Raw genomic sequence first — 21,922 nt, 5'->3', positions numbered from 1 at the left:
TCTTGCAATAAAATTAAACTTAACGCTTTAGTGATTCGGTACAAAATGATAATGATGTCGATTTTAATAAGTGCGCCAGTGCGCCACATGGGGAAGCAGGGCAGCAGGGGGCAAGGAGGCCAGTGGGCCCCAGCGAATGAATGACGCGCGCACTGCGATTAGCGGCCACTGTGCGCTCCCATTTGACTCTGTTCTCTAAAGTCAACGTCCCACGGAGTTGCACCGTGAGTACAACTCATTAGAGTTCTTCGTATTTTTCTCACCGCCCTAACTACCGACTTCGTACTAACCGAAAGCACGCGGTACTCGTTTGCTGTCCTCGGTTCGCGCGAGAAACTTCTCGTTCCTTTCTTGTTGGGTTCTCTTAAATCTTTCACCGAAACATGGTTCGTTGTACCCATTACAAGTTCCCGCGCATGTCATTTGACTCGTCTCCTTTGCTGCTGACTGTAACACATGCCTATCGCGCGGAGAAACGAAACGTGCGCACGCAGCCACGTGCATGCAGCGAACGTTTCCACAGGCGGGAGCGCTCGTCTCAATTTTGCCGCGCTAATCTAAATTTGACGTGAACACCTACAGGCGTTCGTTCCTTGTGCCAGTGAAACCCGTACCATCCCCAGCCTCCAGTCGCCGCGATGAAGTACATCCTGGTCACCGGCGGTGTCATCAGCGGCATCGGCAAAGGTGTGATTGCCAGCAGCGTTGGTACCATCCTCAAGTCGTGCGGCCTTCAAGTCACGTCCATAAAGATAGACCCGTACATAAACATCGATGCCGGAACGTTCTCGCCGTACGAACATGGTAAGTGGTCCCTTTCCGCGCCATCTTTATGACGCTTGTGTCTGGCGCCCCATTTTTCTCCGTGGCGTACGTTACATAAAAGCTTTGATTTTGTCTCGTAGGCGAGGTGTACGTTCTTGATGACGGCGGAGAAGTCGACCTCGATTTGGGAAACTACGAGCGCTTTTTGGACATCACGTTGCACAGAGATAATAACATAACGACGGGCAAAATCTACCAGCATGTCATCAACAAGGAGCGAAAGGGAGATTACCTCGGCAAGACTGTGCAGGTAATGCTAGTACTTTCCGAACTGCGATAAAAATAGTTGCGTTATGAAACATCTTGACTACTGTGGCCATTTCTCGAATCGTCGTGCATGTTAACAGTAGCTAAAACAACTTTTCCAATAGGTTAACGGTGAACACCAATAAGTAAGGCATGACATGCATGGAAATGGGATATTTAATGCATGTGTAACGAAGTGAATAACACTGGAATACTTAAGCATAGCTATGAGTAGACTTAACCCAAACATGTAAGCATACCTCTAGTAAGCAATTAAAAGCAGAATGTTAGATGTCTGAGATGACCACTGGTCAATAGGACTTTGTGCAGCATCAGTAGTGTAGCCAGAATTTTTTTTCGGAGAGGGGGGGGGGGTTTGCTACCCCCCCGGCTATGCCAGTGTGCAGCACTATCACAACAAGAGCACCTTTTGATAGAAAAACGAGAGTGCATCTAGGCTGTGCTGAACTAAATCAGCTTTTGATTAAAAAAATTACACCATTTCTCGCTAAAGGGGACCATGAGGCGATGCAAAGCCGGTACACTTGCACGATCGCGTTCCGTTGGCGTTCTTTGGGCGTGCTACCGACCTCGCATCGTGGAACGCGAAGAGGAACGCTACGCGCGTCTTGTCTTCCCTCTAGCCTGGCCGTTAATTCTCACAGGGCGAGCGGGGAACGCAGTCGGCAGGCATGCGAGAGGGGGGCAGCGTAGGAGAGGAGAGAGAGGGGGAGGGGACGCGCATGCGCTGGTGCTCATCGCGGCGTTGCGCAGGAGAGAATTCCGGCATGTCTAGCCTGCGTTTCAGAGGAAGAGTGGAAAGGGGGAGGGGAGAGGGTATGCACATGCGCAGTAAGGGTGGTCACGCCGCACACCACCACCACCACTGGATTGAACTCCGCCATAAGATACTTCGCATCTAAAACAATTTAACATGATTCACTTAGGCATCCTAACGTTCTTGTGGTGCAGCTCTTCACCGACGTATTATGCGACATCTGGCCAGTTCTATTAGTTTCAAACATGTATATGCATGGTGCAGAGTTTGTAGCACTGTCTGTACTAGTGGAGAAAGTAGTAGAGGTATTGTGCTTGAAGCGTGAAAGTAATTTTTGGTGTTCAACTGGCAGTGAGCTGGTGTGATGTGCCCTTTGCATAGTTGTGCTTAAAGACTGCTGTATGGAAAGGCTACAGCAAATTGTGAACTACTTTCAGGTTGTTCCTCACATCACAGATGCTATTCAGGAGTGGGTTCAGAAAGTAGCACTTATTCCTGTCAATGACTCTAACCAGACGCCGGAAGTTTGCATCATTGAGGTAATGCACGACATTGCAATTTGCAGCTTTTGCAGGGTAACATTTAATGTGCCTGCACTATATATTGTCTTGCAGCTCGGAGGGACGATAGGTGATATTGAAGGAATGCCCTTCGTGGAGGCCTTCCGACAGTTTCAATTTCGTGTCAAAAGAGAGAACTTCTGCTGTGTCCATGTCAGCTTGGTGCCACAGGTAAGAGAAAGAAAAAAACTTGTAACGTCAGTATTTGCAAAGTGCTTGTGTAAATAAAGTCAATTTTGTCTGTGCACACTCTATAATTATAAAATGTGGGCTGTTGTGGTGGCGAAGTTGTTCAGTGCTCACTCAGCTACTGACCCGAAAGTGAAGAGTTCGATCCCTGCTGAGGTGGTCGCATTTCGATGGAGGCGAAATGCTAGAGGCCCATTGTACGGTGTGTTTCAGTGCACAAAAGAACCCAAGGTGGTCGAAATCCTCTGGAGACGTTCACTTCGGTTCTCTCATAGCCCGAGTCAATGTGGGACGTTAAATCCCATAAACAAACAATCCTAAAAAGTGGCAGCCTCTTAATTTAAAAAATACTGTGGATACAAATAATATCCTTAAGAATGTGTGGCCTTGTCTGTTGATTACACCTCCTCACTTGTGCGTCAAACAAGAATAGCTGAATAAATTGTCATTAAGCTTGGTGGCATTGTACGTATTGCCCTAACCTACAAAAGGGTCTCTTTCATTTCAAATGTGAGACAGGAATAGAGGTATTGCGCAAGAAGCTCTGTATGCAAGAGGGTGTTGTTGCAAGGTGGAATGAATGAGATGGCCGGAATGAAAAGTTTAATTGCACCTTTAGTCGAGCCTCTCATATGCGCTTTATCCAAGGAACTAAATCACAAATGACGAAATCACAGACGATGTGATGTCGTGGGAAGCTGGATCACCCTCCTTTCTCTAGATATCATCACCTACTATTTCTACAGATAGTGGTGCTCGAAGTAGGTGGCAACACTTTCAACATGCTTCATTGTCTTCCCACCTGTTGCTCTACTGAGCCCTACCCCTTCGCATTTAATTGTGCACTGTAGCGACTGTTTGTATCTTTACTCAAGCAATTGGGACTACATTCTGTTGGAAATGTGATACTATGAAAGAAAACAGTGGACTTCGCACAAACTTCTTGAACAGTGGGGTATGTCTGCTTGTTTTGTATAAGTAAAGGTGACGGCAGAAAGGAAACAGAGGGATATGTTTGCTTGTTGTGTATAAGTAAAGGTGATGGCAGATTCTCTTTGCAGCCCAAGAGCACTGGTGAACACAAGACGAAGCCGACACAGGCTAGCGTCCGCGAATTGCGAGGCTTGGGTCTATCCCCAGATTTGGTAAGCAGCATTCATAGCTTTCCGTTGCTTTTAGGTTTAGGCCACTATTTCAAATGTAATTCAGCAGTCAAGTCTCGTATATGTGAGTTGGTATGCCTGTGTTATTGCAATAGGGGAGCCTTATTTGCATTGGTGCAATCAAGGCTGAGTTGCTTGTAAACTTGTGCTCTGTTGATTTTGGTAAGATTGTGAAAGTTTGATATTTTGATGTTGGAAAATTGGAGAGGGGGGTTGGTTAGAGGTTTGTTGGCAAGTTCCTGTCAAGGTGTGCTAGTGTGGACTCTGTAAATGAATGCCAAGGTAAATGTCAACCATTAAAATTTCTATCACTTTAAATGTGGCCAACTAATTTTCAAGATTTACAATTATCCTTATCTAAAATAGTAGTGAGCTAAGCAAATTTAGCTGTTACTTTTAAAGGGATCATGAACCACTTTTCCAAGTAATGATCTAATGGCCTCAGTATCGGAGTGTACTGCCTCCCGAATCGATTGCCGCAAAAATTTCTCGAATCCGTCAAGAATCAGCGGAGTTACGGGGGTTTGGCGCACGCTCCCAGCGCTTTCTCTCTTTTCTCGTGCCGACGAGCGCACTGGAAGCTAGACAGGGAGGGATGGCATGGGGGAAAGAAGTTACGCCAGCGCGCGTCATGAAACGCGATCGCTCTCCCGCTGTGATTCGCTTGCGCGAGTGCGGCTACCGTGTACTGAGGAGTGCGGTGGCGGCACCCCGCGGCAAGAAGCGCATCTGATCCGAACGCCGCTCTCGATTTACGTAGGCTATCGGCCAATAAGCATGCTATGTCTCTTGCGACGTACAGCGGACAGACGCCCCACCCACCGACGAGAGTGAGAACCGGCCTCTGTTTGAAAAGAGGGTGCCTGGGGAAACGGCAACTTCGCGCTCGTAAAACTGTTAACAGTTTACCAGCTACGGTGGGAAGCGTTCTGACGTGTGATCCACTTATTGCAGATTGTTTGCCGCAGCGAAAATGAGATCACGAAAGCTGTCAAGGATAAGATATCCAACTTTTGCCACGTTGAGCCACGACAGGTCCTCTGCATGCATGATGTGCCAAGCATCTACCACGTACCCATTTTCATGGAGGAACAAGGCATCGTCGAGCTTTTTGCAGAACGCCTTCACCTTCAGGTGAGATGGCAGTCTAACTGGTGTCTTCTCGCAGCAAGCATGCTGTTTTTGGTATCGTGAAAGAGTACTTAACTAATATGAGAAAAATCGTTTTGCTCTTTAGTGTTTCTTCAAGTCTATTTCATGCTCATTTTGTTGTTCACACCGTGTGTTTGTTTTGCTGTGTTCCAGGGTGCCTTTAGAATGACATGAAAGAGAAAATAAGTTGAGATGTTATCCTATACATAGGATAGATGCAGAGTTTAGATATGAGGAAACATAAGTACACTACCCTTTGGCTACCGTTCTTTTTTTTCATTATTTTGGTGCTACCGTCCATTCCTTAGCAAGGTTTGCATTAACGACAACTGCTGTTTTCTGGATTTCTGTACAGTAGATGTTCTTGGAATTTCTGAATGTGTACGTGTGTTCAAGTGTGGACCTTTTCTTTTCGTACGTATCTGGTGGGAATGCACTTGGGAAGTTCCCTGATGCTGCTTGAAGGCCAGTGGTGTTTTTGTAAGCCATGCAGTAGCATGCTAAATTATGGCTATCACTGCAAATGTTTGCGGTCGTGATAAATTCAGGGGACTCCCTTTTTAAGGCAAACTCGACTTATCCTAACACTGATAAGCTGAAGAGTTCAAGACCTTTGTACAGTTTCTGATATGTAAAATACGCTACTGCCTAGCCAATGTTCCGATATGACAACTGCCTCTCCATGGTTCCTAAGGGTTTATGACAAGCCTATTTGTGCTGTAGCCTTTACAGAATGAGCAGTGACTGATTAAGAAGGTACTTACAGTACTTAAAGGATAAGGAAAAGGGACAGGATAAGAAGAGGCGAAGATCGCAGACTTCCAATTAGTTTTATTTCAGTGAGAAAGTGCATGCGTACATGACGAGGGAGAAGGAACTAAACAGAGAAGAAAAAAGTGGGCACTTGGCTGGGGTATCGTGAGGCAAGTATCAAATGTACAATCACATTTGCCCTGAAGTCCGGCAATGTAATCAAATTCTTGATTCAATAGCGCAATAAATGTTGTCCAGCTTATGTATGAATTGCGCTTCGATAATTTAACATGTTAACTTCATGGATCCTTACCAACTCGCCCAAGCTTCTGTTCTTACGAGTAATGACTGCTAGAAGAAATAAGGGCTACAATCGTGACCTTGGGGCAATAGTATTCCCTCACTTATTGCTTCACAGTTTGGTGCCTGACGAAGGCTTGTGTTGCTGCAGGTTCCAACTCCAAGGCCTCGTCGTCTGATGTACAAATGGCGTGACCTTGCTCTCAAGACAGAACGGCTCCGGAGGGAGGTGACCATTGCACTTGTCGGAAAGTACATCAAGCTGCAGGACGCCTACTCCTCGGTTATCAAGGCTCTCCAACACGCTGCACTCGCCTGCAACCACAGACTGATGATCATGGTGCGGGGTTCTCCTTATGCATTGCAATACTTCAGTTGCTGAGCTTACTGTTATGTTGTTCTCACGTTACGGTTACTGTAGTCGTAAGCTCCATTGCTTATTGAAAAACCATAGTGCACGAATAGTTTTTATTTTCTCTCCCTTTTCTCTTCATGTTTTCTGCCCTTACCCCTCCGCCCAGCAAAAATTCACTTTAACTCGTAATTGGTCTTGACGCTTCCAACGTCTCTCATTTGTATAGAACATGCTTTTGCCCGTTAGTAAAGCTAGTTTGCACTTTAATGCCACTGCGTCGTCCCTTCCTTCCTTTATATGCAAGATGCAGTGAACTGTAAACACCACATCATAGTAGCAACCGGCATATTGTGCACTTGATGAAGTTGCTAGAAGTTTCTGTTTTGATGGTTTCTCTTGTCTTACGTAGTACATAGATGCAGAAGAGCTGGAGCCCACTATGAAAGCTGAACACCCGGTCAAGTTTCACGCTGCCTGGCAGAACCTGTGTATTGCAGAGTGAGTTGATGAAGTTCGACATGTTGGCGGAGTTAGTTTGAAAAAATTGACACTTAGCAAAATAGTGAGTGCCCTCTAGCATACACTTTGCTGTAAGTTGGCTTTCCTGCAAGAATGTTTTCCCATCAAACTTCTCGTTTCCAGACTGCTCTTCACGCTCTAAGCATGTTCACCCCTCCACATTCCAGCGAAGGTGCAAGAGCAGCACAGAGGCTTTTCAAAACACACTGTAGGAATGTCACACCTCATTGTAAGTTTCCTCGTATACAGAGAGAAAGGGAGAAATGAAAGAAAGGTGAATTGAAAAAATAGTTTGTCTGCAAGTCTGTGGTTGAGGCCGTTCGTGTGGAAAATATACCTTATCATGCATGCGCTGTAACTATTTTGCAAACTGTAAATTGCATGGAACATGACACGACACATAGGACCCCATGACATGACACACGGCAACAATTCTAGCGAAATAACGAAGTGGTGCTTCTTGTGAACTTCAGCACAAGTAAACGCCAAAATGTCTGGACCTGTGCATCCATTCCTTGCAAGGTTTAGTTGACAGAAGGTTCTCAGTTGCCTCGCATTTGCATGCATGCTGTGGTTATGGGTATGCTGCAGACGGCGGTTTTCCTTCATATTCTGCGTCTTTAGCAACTGTGTGCAACCGAGATTACAGCTCTGAGCTCACTATCATCAGAAACTGTAATGACAGATGTTTACTTATCCATGTTCAAACATGTTGCATGCATACAGAGAGGCGCTTCTGGTTTGATTTCTGCTGCAAAGCTTGTTTTTATACACAAGAAGTGTTAAAAAGAAACTGTAGCATAATAATGTGTTTATGTAGGTTTACTTCTTGCAAGTAAAATAAAGACGTATGCCAGTTTTTTTTTTTTGCCCCCTACCCCAAATTACGAATCGCCTGAATTTCGAGGTACCAAGGTTGGCAGGTATGCTTTGGTGAACTCTACTTCACCATGCAGACCTACGTGGAACTGATTTGCTGTACTCAGTACTAATGTGTTTCATCAAGCAAGTTTTCATAATGGCCAGATGTTTTATTAATTCAGGATTTTCATTTCATCCTCATGATAATTGTTTTGATGAAAATGCCATAACTACACCAGTGATAATGTATTCGTTCTTGCATCTCTCATAGTCGGAGTCACTTTGGGAGTCACTTTGGAACCCCATAAACCAACCATATAGTATTAGCTGTTCAGCAGAGATAATGAGTACGTTCCTGGAGGTTACATGCTTCCACTTGACCTTTTGCATTGCTATAAGAACTCTGCGAAATATCTAGGTTAAGCTTTCCTTTCTTTTATTTTTTTTAAAACCTCAGTGGCATCATTGTTCCCGGAGGCTTTGGAAGCCGAGGTGTGGAAGGAAAGATTGCTGCCATTGAATGGGCCCGAAAAAATAAGAAGCCATTTTTGGGTAAGAAAAAGCATGCTTCCGAGTTTTGTGAAACGTGGACATTGTGTTTTTCAGGCTTACTAGTAATTAAGCTCTTTTCATTGACGACTGACCAAGCAACCAGCAGTCAGCCAGAATCATCATCAATTCATGATCACAGTAATTGTATTAGACTTCTCCAAGGACTTTTCGGTAGTCTTCTAACATTGCTGCCTGATGCATGGTTGTACTCGTGCTGAACTTTCATGCATCAATAAACCATTTCTAGCTCACTAGTCAGTTTTACCACATTGCATGTTTCTGTGTTCAGTTCAGTTGCAGTTTATCATTATTAATTAAAGCTACAGTTTGTAAGGTTCAGCTAACAGTGACTGCAATCCTTGCACTGTAGTATGGATCTCCATTCGTTTTATAAATGCAGTTTTTAGATGGCAAAACATTTGCTCTTTACCACTACTGACATGTTTTGCTAATGAAGTAGGGTTTACCTAAAGTAGGCATTGATGTGTATTAAAAAAAAGTGTGGGGGTGCCACTGCCAGAGTTCAACCAGCACCCTTTAGGTTGTTGGGTATGGATGGGTGAATGGTAAGCTTGAGGTTTGAAGTGAATGCGAAGTGAATAGTGATTTGGTCGAATAATCTCGAATCTAATAGTTCGAATATATACAGTGAATATATACAGTGAAACCCCAGGAAAGAGTTTGTAAGTGAAAGTTTGCTTAACTGAAATCGCTATGTTGCAACTTGTTATCAGGAGGTAAAGAAAACATCAGTAGTTGAAATGAAATTTGAACCCTTTTATTTGCAATGCTGCCCATTTGAATATGAATATCTGCTTATTTAGCATGTTTTGAAAAATGTAGTAATGTTTGGCTGCACTTCTGCACTTAGTGACTCAATTCATGACCACTGCAGTCCTGTTTCCACGCTCTCATAAACCTTCTCCGGCACTACACTCTGCTAAGCAGCGAACGGCGTCAGTGCTTCTTTAGCTGAAAATTTTAATGTATCTTCTATCAGGATTACTTCCTCCTCCTCTTCTTCTTCTCGAGGTAGGACGCTCGCTACAATCTCTTCTGTAGACACGGCAGTGCATGTCTCAATGTGAGAGTGACAGGTGACATAGTCCTCCAAATGCAGAGCAGTGTCTGTACCAAGTCTTTCAGACAATTTCTGGTCGATATGATGTGAGAGGCATTGGATGGTGTCACAAAATATGTTTGTACAACTGAAATGCGCTCTGCACTAATTTCGTTAAACTGAAACGCGTTAGCATTGGGTCCAGTGGTGCTTCGGCGGGACATTTAAAAAATGTTTAAGTGACATTCGTTCAAATGTTATTTTACTGTATGTCACGTATTAAGAAAAGTTAGCATTTTTGTCATGACCCAACTAACTTGCATAATATTTTTAAGAATTGGAACTAGGCATGTGTGAATGTCACTTTTTTGGTTTGAAGTGAAGTAGAAGCAACTTTGAATAGTAGCGAGGTTTGTATAGCAGTAGGGGTGCAAGTTATAACTGGTACAGTATGTTATGTTTTAAGCTATGCTTAGCGCATATGAGCCCATATAACACGCTTTTAAACCTAAAAAATAATTGAGGTGAAGGTAATAGTACGTACATTTAACATTGATGTGTGGCTTCGTGGCAGTGTGGATTTCCCCTGAATGTGTGGTTTCACTGCATAGCAACCCTACGCTGTAGTAAAACCACCTTTACAGGGGGACTATATGTTCTCAAATATACATATGTTGGTTCATTTCGAATAACCCTAATTCGTGTTGAAACATATTCGAATACTGTGATATTCATTCGATTATTTGAAGCACCCTAATATTCGTCCATCTCTAGTGTTAGGTATGAGTATATTGTATTTAACATAATACCATATTTACTCGAATCTAACGCGCACCTTTTTTTCCGGGAAAACGAGTCCAAAAATCGCATGCGCGTTAGAATCGAGTACCGAAAAAAAAAGAAACTCGGTTATCGTATTGCCATCGACATTTCAAAATGGCCGCCTCCTACGCGCCTTGGCCATTTCTGCCATTTTTTCAGTTCGTACGTGTGCTGAGGAGATTGTCATCCCGTTCTGCGTTCGCATCGACGGCATGGAAGTGCCGACTCCAAATACTCGACTAGTGTACCACGATGCCGCATTTAAAAGAATAGTTATTACATGTGCAGAAAGACGGACGGAAATCGGGCCGCATCGCGGTCGTTCGGAGTTCCCGAAACGTGCGTGTGAGACTGGCGCAAACAGAAGCAGAAGATTTTTTTACAGCAAAGCTTCACGAAAAGGTTTCTGTGGACAAAAGCAGGGCCAGTTTCCCGTCGCGGAAAACGGGTGCGCGTTACAATCGAGGCCGCGGTAGAATCGAGTAAATACGGTATTTGCTTAATTCACTTGTACAGTCGAACCCACTTATAACATTGCCGGTTTTAACTATATTTGTTATAACAATGAGAAGCTGCTGCACCGTCAACTTTTGTATGTTTTCTGTGGTAAAATAACCCGCTTACTACAATATCCCCATGCCGGATTATCGGTTATAACAATGAAGTCTGGCTGCTAGGTGTCCGTGCTGAAAGGTAATGGAACACGAAATCCTTGAAAAGAAAGAAGAAAGTGAAAAATTCGAGCCGCTAAACCCCCGCCAACGGCTGCCGTGCACTCATACAGTAGCAGCCGTCCTGCAGCCTTCACAAAATCGATAGTCCCGATGCCCTTCCACCCCTCCAAACATGACTGGGCCCACCCTTCAAAACATGAATGGACCCGCCCCAAGTGCGCTTTCAGTGCTGCCTGTGATCACAGTCAGCTTGCCTGCCCCTAATTCTGCGTAGTTCTGCTAACTTCGCGTAAAAGAAGCAAGGCTAACGGACATCGGGTTTTCTCGTGCCAGCCGGTGAGAAGCACGTGGCTTGACACTTTTGGTGATGTCACCCCATTATGTCTCAAGCTGATAGGCTGCCGCAGCAACCTGTGTGCAGCACGTCGCCTATGAAGGTCACGCTGTCACTGCAAGGGCACTTGCTGTATTGTTTGCACGCGTTTGCCGTGAAAGCGTTTGTTATGGCATGCCCACTCCGTTCCTGACCACACATGAGCAGGGTGATGGCGAGCGGCTTTTGTTTGCGGAGGTAAAACACGTCTGTGCGGCGCGCTTAGCGGTCTCGCACAAAAAGGGAGCATGAACGGCAGTGCGGCATGTTTGGGTTATTGCCTCTTAAATGCATGCAGTACACATACAACTGCGCTAGGCCACGTGCACTACCGAGCAGTTAGATGAAGATGTTTATCCTAGGTGTTGTCAGCAATTAAGCTGTACTAGCGCGTTTGCCGCCTGCTGCTATCACGCCTCCGTACATTTCCGGTGCTTATCCGTAAAAACATTGGCGCACTGTGCCGTGACAGTGGCCCCTTCAGGTTTTTTTATTAGCTTCGCCCCATTACACTTTGGCATTGCGGCAAAGCTACCTTTCAAACTCTGCTACAGCCCCAACTGGATCGACTTGCGAAAGCACTGGTTTGAACCTACAGATGCGGCAGAGGTGGGGTCTTTAATTAGTGCCGTTTCGGATCTGCAGTTCGCACAGAAAGTCCGAAAAATCGGATGCCAAAGAATTTCAGCATCTGAAATTTCGGACATTCTCATGCATTGACATCTATGGGACACGTGACGGTGCCGCGAAAGCATCCAAATTTTTCATACATGTCCGAAAGATTGGCAGTTGACTGTATTTTCCTTTTTTTTTTTTCATGCAACCCGTTTATTACCATCATTGGTTATAAAAGTGGAAGTTTCGTGGCACTAGAATATTGTTACAAGTGGTTCGACTATTTCACGCTTTGTTCTTGCATTTATTTGGAAAATATACTAGAGGGGTTCTATTATATTTGCATACCAGCACATTCTTTAAACTACAGGGATTCATCTTTAATGCGTAAATGCCATCTACATGGATGCAGTTGTCCAGACGTGCGATGTTATTCCCCACTTTTTGGATACATGCATAAATGCCACTACTCTATCTTAATACAGTGGAACCTCGTTAATGCGTACCTGCCGGGAACGCCGCATAAACGGTGGTACGCATTAACCACCAAGTAAAAATTTGCATCTCCTCGCATACGCCATCGCCGCCAGCAAAGAAATAAATACAGTGCGACAGCAAATATTGCCTAAAGTACCCACTGTAAAGCCTTTTCTTTCCATTTCCCAAACTGGAGAAAAGATTCTGGTACTCGCACGACCGTCCGATAGTGCCGATAGCGCGCGGTGGCGACGCCAAGGAGCATTTCGGAACTATTACAAGGTCCGGTATATGCAGTGACCAACGTAGCATCAGAACGGACAGTGTCGACTTTCCACGATATATGTGTGTGCATCTGTACCGCGATCTGCTACTAAATGAAAACTGACACAGTTCCAGTGCAACACGGTATGGCTGCGCAGAGCCGATCGTCTCCTGGCTAGTTGCGTGCAGTGCGTCGCCTTCTCGGTCTCGGCTCATGGCGTCACTGCCGGGTTGCCGGGCCGCTTGGTGTACCGCACGCGCGCATTTGTCGTGGGAGTGTTCTTCGTACCCACTTCGCTCCAGACCGTGCACAGATGCGGCGATGAGTACAGATGAGCTTGTTCGGTTAACGCGGCGATGACTAATTTCCTGCAAGCGATGCGCACTCCGCGACTCTCTAGCGGTCCTGGCAGCGGACAGAATCGCGTTTGGGTGGTCGCCCAATAAAAGCATGCAGTATGGTTACAACAGCGCTACGCTTGCTGTACCGTACGTGTGCGTTTAGCGTGATAGCGTCTATGCAAAGAGGTTTCTCGTCGCCCACGACCAGCAACGCTCAACTCCGCAACAGCGAGCTGCTGTCGTTTCTACAAAGCGGCGCGCGCTTGAACACGGCCCTGCACAACGAGGCGGCAGCGATCGGCAGCCCAGCGCATCCAGGTTGTCGCCTATTAAAAGCGTGCAGTAGGCTTAAAGCAGTGCTGCGCCGCACGCGTGCCCGAGCAGATATCTGAAGATACTTATTGTGATAAGGTTGTCTGCGATAAGTCATGCTGGCGCGTTCGACGGTGGCCACCGCCTCACCTTCGTTCTTTCCCGATGCTTACCCGCAAAGGCATCGCCGTAATCGCGTGGAAGTCGGAATCGGTGATCGACCGATCTACGCACTTCTCGAAAAGACTGAAAACCTTTGGCGGCACATTGTGGCGTCGAGAAGTTCAGCGGCGCAGTAAAAGTTTATGGCACAAAACGTTATCGCGGTACGCAGGGTACGCACTAACCGGTAGGCGTAGGGTGAAGCACTGCGGCTTAAGCGGTTGGCGAATGCATGGCTCTATGAGACTCGGTCGGGGATTCGTCGCAACTACGTTTTAACCGTTAGTACGCTTAAAGCGGGTACGTATTGACGAGGTTCGACTGTAATGTGACTAATGTCTGCAAAGCAGCTTCATGTACATCAGCATTGCTCTGTGATCCAACAATTATGTGGATGGCCAATCATTGAATTGGTTGAGGGCTATTTTTTTAACACATCTACGTTGCTTTTATCACGAGCAACTTAACAGGAAGTGTTCTATGCTTCCCCCCCCACTTGGTAGCATATTATATTTTATGTAATTTTTGCAGGTGTGTGCCTTGGGCTGCAGTGTGCAGTGATCGAGTTCTCCCGTAACGTCCTAGGGTGGCAACATGCTAACTCTGCAGAGATTGATTCCAAGACCTCACACCCTGTTGTAAGTTTTCGCTGCCGCTCTCTTAAATTGTCAAGCTTTTCATGTGTTTTTATGTGTGGCGGTTCTCTTCAAATTGCGGGGAAAATCAAATTTGCATAGGAATCTTGCAGCTATGTTTGTGTAACATATCGAACTCTACAGTGATTCTCTTAAGTGTTTCTGCGATAGCTACAATCCCACATGATATACTGTCATACCTCGTTGGAATGAAGTAATTTCGGACGCAAAGACATCTTCAATATGTTCGAAGGTTCGATGTTAGGTTGAGGGTGTGATGCCCTCCATGCTCAGAAGACCAAGGGTACAACAAGTCTGACGCACTTGGTAAATTGTGGGTTTCAGTCATTATTCACTATGCAGGGGAACCCTAATTATATGACATTGAAGGGACCACGTGAAACCGTCTTATGATAAAAAAAAATGAAGAATATAGGTTTTGATGCTCAGTCTTCTAAAAAAAAACAGGTACGGACCGCTAGGATAAGCCTGCAGCACTAACCTACACTGTTCCAAGTAAAGTAGATTAAATACAGTAGAACCCCGCTGTTACGTTCCTCACTGCTGCGTTTTCCCGGTTGTTACGTCGTTTTCCGCCGGTCCCGGCATAGCTCCCATAGGATACAATGTATTGGGAACCCCGCTGTTACGTCGTAACTGTCGGACCGTTCCCGTATGATACGTCGCGAAGTGCGCCCGGAGCCGACCGAGTGACTACCAAAGAGAGCGGCCATGGCGCATTTTCACGCAGCTTGGCCTCGTTTGACCGTAATATTAGCCGCATGAGAGGCGCAAGCAACAGAATCTTTCAATTGATGCAAACAAAAGCATGGCCTTCGAGATTCAAATTGCAAAGATGACGTCTATGACGTAACTGCTCACGAAAGCAAGGCCTTCGAGATTGGCATTTACTATTGACAAAAGCATAGCCTCTGAGATTTGCATTGCACAAACATGGCGTGTATGACGTAATTGCTTGCGAAAGCAAGGCCTTCGAGATTGGCATTCACTTCTGCCATCGCGTTGGCGTAGACTCATCATCATCGTTATTTGTCGGAGAACGGGAGGAGTTCGAGCTGGTTGGAGCTCGCATGGTCGTGCGTGCGGTTCGCGGTCGGACTCGCCGCGCCGGTCGTGATATCGTGTGCTTAGTTCTTTCATGCCTACAGCTGTTGGTGTTAAAAAAAATCACATACGTTGATTACATTTCTGTGGATAAGGCCGTCCTAAGCTCCGCGTTTCTGTCCATCGACTAGATCGCGGCTGAGCGCGCCAATTTTCGTGCTGCTCGTAAGAATTGAAATAAAATTCTGTACCACTAAATATTTTGCCGTTTTTCCTATTTTTCGGCTCTTACGTTTCCCGTCTCTTACGTTTATTTCCTACGGTCCCTTAAAAAACGTATCAGCGGGGTTCTACTGTAATTTTAAGAACGACAGTCAAGCGTATACCGTATTTACTCGCTTAATGATCGCACTCGCGTAATGATCGCACCCCTAAATTTTGTCGTCTAAATTCGATTTTTCTTTTTCCCCGCGTAATGATCGCACCCCGAACTTGCCGCTCGATATGTCGTGTGCCAAGTCTAGCCGATGATCATCGCGTTTATCATCTGTCGAATGTTGCGTTAATAACTCTTCCAAACTCGCCAAGTGAACTGCACGCACCAAACATATTCGTAATTTTTGCCCACCGTTGGCGGAAACGTGCCATTTAGGATTGCAGTAAAGGCAAATGCCGCAGTTTTCACTGAATGCCCGCCATGTGTTTTATGTCTGTGGCAGCTGAACGCGCCCATCTTTGTTTCTGTGATCTGAAAGTAGGCATCACTACGCTAATGCCGTAAATTTACTGATTTAAATGAAAGCATTCCTTATTTAGACAGAAGAGGCTGTTTTGACGCGTGTGACGTACTCACAACCACCGTGACTGACGAAAAGAAGAAAAAAAAGATGCGGTCGCTTCGCTCTGTGGGCCGCCATGTTTGTTTTGCTATCCCGCACTGTTACAGCGGCGGCGGCCTGTTGGTCGACCTGTTGTCATCCCGCAGCAACAAGCTGCCGACGCATTCCCATAATTCCTGAAAAAGCCGTGTCGCCGCCATCCCAGTCGCTCGTCACGGCGTCACTCGACACCACGTTTTTTTGGCTGTGCTTTGTGATCGTCTGTTGAAGCACCGTTTCACCATGGGGCGGTATGCGAGCTTTACTGCCGCGTTCAAGCTGAAGGCGCTTGATTACGCGCTAGAGCACGGAAACCGCGCTGCCGGCAGACATTTCGGCGTCGACGAAATCCGGATCCGATATTGGAAAAAACAGCACGAGAAGCTCATGGCTATGAACAGCACGCGCCGAGCTTTCCGCGGACCCAAAACGGGCAAGTTCCCTGACATCGAAAAGGCATTCCTCGAATACGTGAGGGACATGCGCAAAGACGGTTGTGCCGTGTCGTTAGACATGGTACGGACGCAGGCGCGCACAGTTTCCCGGAGGCTGGGAATAGCCACAAAGGACTTCTGCGCCAGTTCCGGCTGGACGACACGCTTCATGTGGCGGAATGGACTGTCGCTGAGGCGGCGGACGTCGTTGTGCCAGCGACTTCCATCCGCGTACGAAGACAAAGTGATCGATTTTCACAGGCTCGTCACGAGGATACGCCAGAAGAATGGTTTCCTGCTGTCACAGATAGGCACCGCCGACCAAACGCCGTTGACGTTTGACATGCCTCGAAGCACTACTGTGAACGAGAAAGGTGCTCGAAGTGTGCTCGTGAAAACGTGTGGTGCGGAGAAGCAGCGGTGCACCGTGATGCTCGCAGTGACGGCAGATGGGTGGAAGCTGCCGCCGTACATGATTCTGAAGCGGAAAACAATTCCGAAGGGAAACTTTCCCCGTGGCATCCACATCCGCGCTCAAGCAAAAGGGTGGATGACGGCAGACCTCATGGTCGATTGGATCAAGACGGTTTGGGGGCGAAGAGCAGGAGCGCTTCTGCTTCCTTCACTTCTTGTGCTGGACAGCTTTCGGGGCCATCTCGTTGACAGTGTCCGTACCGAGCCGAAGGAGCGGCGCACGGAAATCGCAGTGATCCCTGGGGGTCTAACTTCGCTGCTACAGCCTCTGGACGTGTCACTGAACAAACCGTTCAAGGACAACGTCCGGAGGCTGTACGCAGAGTGGATGGCGGCGGGCGACCACGATGTCACGCCAAGTGGCAAAATCAGGAGAGCCTCCGTGGAAGTCCTCTGCTCATGGATTCTCGAAGCGTGGAGTACCATTTCCGACGAGGTGGTCGTCAAGAGCTTTAAGAAGACTGGCATTTCCAACGCGCTCGACGGGACAGAAGATGACCGTCTGTGAGACAGTGAAGACACTGCCGATTCCGACAGGGAATCGTGCGGTGACGACACTGACGCCAGTGACGCTTCGGACTCAGAATGAACGTTAGGGGGTCAGAGAGTTCAAAAATAAAAGGGCAGTGTTCCATGCATGTAGCTCCTGCGTAATGCGTGCATTTTATTACAAAGGTAAGCCTTACTCTACTTTTATTTTTGGTTATGTTCATGATAGCTATCGTAAGAATTCAGATTAGCGACTTCTTTGCGTTTTCGGTGCTCAGAATATTGTTTCACGGAAAATTTACCCCGCGTAATGATCGCACCCCGAAGTTGGCGTCAATTTTTTTGAAAAAAAAGTGCGATCATTATGCGAGTATATACGGTAATTGGAGAAGGTGTAAGCTAATTTTTATTCATGACCAGGGGTGTATACCTTTATAATGTTCGAATGTATTCCTATGAGAAAGGCATTGTGAGGCATTGTGAGGCATTGTGTTACGGTGCCAACAGAGACAGACAGACGGATTTGCTAAGCAAGTAGGCTAAGGATGCTTCACATTAAAAAGCCTTTGGTGTCTGAGCTAGGCAAGCAGGACTTATTGCTTTCGTTTGCTCATTCTTTGCAGATTATTGAAATGCCCGAGCACAATGTGGGCCAAATGGGAGGTACGATGCGTCTTGGGAAGCGAGAGACTATCTTCAACACCCAGGACTCTTTGTTGAGTAAGTACAACCGTATGACAGCATTACCCTACCTACTTGGTTCAATCAGTTGTCCCACAAAAAGTCACTAAAATGTGGCGCCCGTGTGTTTAGAATTGAGTATGAAACTGAAACTGCCACACGTGATGTCCAAACCCTCTTCCTAATTTTGAAGGTGGTACTTTGCTGTACTGTGGTTAGTGGAGTTGCGGTGCTTTCAGAGTAAAAATCTTTCGGGGACAATACTTTGCATGGAAGGTCAAGTTTCAATTGAGTGAAGTTTCAAGCACAGTGAACTGCCAATTTTTTGGATGTGCTCGAAAATTCGGACGCTTTCTTGCCACTGTCACAAGCTCCGTAGACATCAGTGTATAAAAATGTCTGAAATTTTGGACGCTGAAACTCTATGGCGTCCTATTTTCGGACTTTCTGCCCAAATCGCAGGTCTGAAACGGCATTAATTGAAGCCCCCACCTCTGCCGCGTCTATCATCTCATAGGTTCGAACCAGCGCTTTCGCGAGTTGATCTGTTTGCGGCCGTAGGAGTGTCCGAAAGTCGGCTTTGCTGCAAAGCGTAAATGTTATGGTGTGAAGCAGACCGCAAACGCGAAGGAGCCGCTATCACGGCGCAGTGTGGCGATGTTTTTACGGATAAGCAGCTGAAATGCATGGAGGCATGACGGCGGCAGGCGGCAAGCACACCAGTATGACTTAATAGCTGACTACCCTTTATGATAAGCACCTTCAGCTAACTGCTCGGCAGTGCATGTGGCCTAGCGCAGTTGTGAGCGTACTAAACGCGCTGCCATTCACGCTGCCTCTTTGTGCGAGACTGCTAAGTGCACCGCACAGATGCACTGCCTTCACGAACGAAAGCAGCTCTCGCCATTGTTGCTTCCGTGTGCAGTCAGACACTGAGTGGGCATAATGAACACTTTCACGGCAAACGCATGCGTACGGTACAGCAAGCGCCCTGGCAGTGACGGCATACGTCAGCTTAGTTGGCAACACGCTGCACACAACTATGAATAGTCTGCTCACACGGCAGCAACTTCTGCGTGCCAGCGGAGATTTTCGTACACTAGCGCATTGTTTACGTGTGCACACGCATCGGGCAGAGCAGGACGAGTCGTCCGCTCTTCCAGCACAGCTTTTGCGTTCAGCGTCGTCGTTTCCAAACACTCCATGGGGGGGAGCCATAATTTTTTCCGCACTTTGATGGTATTGGTGGTGCTCATCACGAGACGCAAATTTGCAACTGGCAGTTGGCACGTAGTTTGGCGGGATTCGCGGCAGGTACCGAACATATTTATGAGATCCTGAGCATGCACCAAATGCCTGATAAATAGGCTTGTGCGAATAGTAAATTTTAGGTTCGAAGTGAATTCGAAGCGAATAGTGATTTTGGTTGAATAATTTCGAATCGAATTCGAATAGTATGTATCACATATTATAAAGAAAAATTAGCATATTTGTCATGACCCAACCAACCTGCACAACATTTTTTTTTAAATTGTAACAAGAGATGTGCAAATGTAATTCTTTTTGGTTCAAAGGAAGTGGAAGCAACTTTGAATAGTAGCAGGATTTATCTTTCGGTAGAATGCAAGTAATAGCCTGTAAAATATGTTGCGTTTTAAAATTTACTATACTTGGAGCATATAAATCGGTATAAAAAGTTTTTAAACTTAAAAAATGATGAATCGATGTGAGGGTAATATGTTCATTTAACTTTGAAGTGGGGCTTCGTAGCAGTGCGGATTTTTCCTGGAAAGGTGTATTCACGGTATAGCACCCCTCCACTGCAGTGAAACTACCTTTACAGGAGGTTACAAACAGTGCGAATTTTCTTCGGAAAGGTGTATTCACAGTATAGCACCCCTCTACTGCAGTGAAACTACCTTTACAGACGGTTACAAACGGACAGTGCGGATTTTCCCTTGAAAGGTGTATTCACGGTATAGCACCCCTCCACTGCAGTGAAGCCACCTTTACAGGGGGCCTATAAGCGGACTAATATACACCTATTCGTTCATTTCGAATACTTCGAAATTTTCAATATTTTAAATTCGAATCGAAGCGAATTTGAATACTGTATTATTCGTTCGAATATTCGAAGTGCTCGAATATTCGCACAAGCCTACTGATAAATGTATTGGGAAGCATTAAAGCTGTTTCGAACATGGCCGTGGCGATTTGACAGCTTCAGTGGAATAGAAAAGTATAAATCCATTTTTCGGACAATTTTGCAGTCCCTAGGGAGTCCGAAAAACCGGACATCGACTGTAATGAAATACGTTGCCAATTTCACTGATTTCATTATGTCAAGGTTTAACTGTATTTTGTCTGATTAATAATTAACCAATATAAATGAACCAACCTTCAAACCTTTGAGTACAGGGCAGGAAATGGGTGAGAAAGCCGTTTGTTATAGTACAAGGTCTTTTGACAACAAACAACTTCCTTCTTTTCCCCTTTCTAAACCATATTTCCTAAGAAAAAAAAATCTTGATACTTCTACAGCATTATGCAGTCCTGCTGAATTCAGCATTGGGTGTTGACGGTTGAAAATATATTTTTTCATTATCGCAGGGAAGCTGTACCACAATGCGGAGAAAATCGAAGAAAGGCATCGACACCGGTACGAGGTGAACCCCTCCTATGTCCCCGAGCTTGAGCAGGCTGGCCTGAAGTTTGTTGGCAAGGACACCTCAGGGAAGCGGATGGAAGTGATAGAACTGTCTGGTAAGTTAGCACGGTGTGTGTTTTTCCTCCTGGGTGATCAATTATCATGGTGTGTCGATTTACTTTGCAACTCTGTCATAATAGTAAAAGTCTTCCTGGGAAAAAGGCACATGAAATGTTTGATATTTTAAGAACTACTTATTGTACTGGAAGACCAAGTAATTACTAGGGGTGTGCAAATATTCGAACTTTCGAATAGTGTTTACTATTCGATTCAATTCACACTGCAATTTAACTGAAGTATTCAAACTTCCGGAAAATACGTATAACGGTTTCATTCGCTAAAAATCAAATCACAGCACTTCTAAATGATGCACGTGAATACAATTCCCCTCACGAACTAACAGCCGTCACTGCATCCTGGCACTATTTTAGATAGGGTGGCTCAACCAGCGCACTCACACTATAAATCGTGCAGCGTAGGAATGCAAAGCACAGCATCTGCTTATACCGTACTTCATCGAAAAAAAAAAAGGCAGGCGCAATGTACCCTCATAAAAAGTGAAATCCATTCTGCTGAGAGTTCCTTTCGTTCAATGATCCAGTTTTGCTGGCTTTGAGGTCACTTGTGAAAAAACGCCTCGATGCTATTCAGGGGCCGTTACCTTGACAAGCTTGGTCTACACGGAGCTGCTTGAGAACGCCTGCAAGCTTGCCATCGAAGTCTGGATATTTTCCCGTTTTCGACCCATATAAACTTTTCCTGGTCGACACTGAAGATCTTCCTTTGTTTGCGGTACTCAGGGACACAGGCTTTGGACATACAAAATAGACGGAACGTCGCTGTCCTCAGTGCGCGAACATTTTTTGATATGAGCTTCCATAATAAAAGGGGCGCACACTATTTCCCACCTCGCCGGGAACAAATTTGACGCAGATGGACCATAGACGAGCATGAAATGAGCCAGCGTGGACAAGCTCTAAAATGCGTTCAGTCGCCATTTTGTGATGGTGATGTCACTACGTCTGCCACTGACTGTCGGCTGTTGCTAAAGCTGCGAAAGTGGTTTCCGTTTCGCAATCGAGTGACTCAGCTTGTGAAACGTGCTTTCTGAATTATGTTTTGGCACCGCAAAATCAGCCTGTGATATCAAATTCTTTGGTATCGCCCTAAACACGGCGAAATATTAAGTTATCCAGGCTCGTGCC

General features: G+C 45.9%; 1 protein-coding gene across 3 annotated transcripts; it reads left to right on the top strand.

Moving 5' to 3' along the window:
• Positions 1-85: 85 nt before the first annotated feature.
• On the top strand, positions 86-20,773 carry LOC119377155 (CTP synthase 1; the record flags this gene model as incomplete). Of its 3 annotated transcripts, none has more annotated exon segments than XM_037646738.1 (13): positions 86-224; positions 624-804; positions 906-1,075; positions 2,287-2,388; positions 2,464-2,580; positions 3,660-3,743; positions 4,716-4,895; positions 6,118-6,306; positions 6,731-6,819; positions 8,159-8,253; positions 13,886-13,992; positions 17,953-18,049; positions 20,621-20,773. In XM_037646738.1, coding segments are annotated over 13 exon segments (1,648 nt in total), but the record flags the coding sequence as incomplete, so codon positions are not given.
• Positions 20,774-21,922: the final 1,149 nt, after the last annotated feature.

This window comes from Rhipicephalus sanguineus, unplaced genomic scaffold (assembly GCF_013339695.2).
Source record: "Rhipicephalus sanguineus isolate Rsan-2018 unplaced genomic scaffold, BIME_Rsan_1.4 Seq3701, whole genome shotgun sequence".
NCBI lineage: Eukaryota > Metazoa > Arthropoda > Arachnida > Ixodida > Ixodidae > Rhipicephalus > Rhipicephalus sanguineus.
This window is presented reverse-complemented; position numbering and strand designations above follow the sequence as displayed.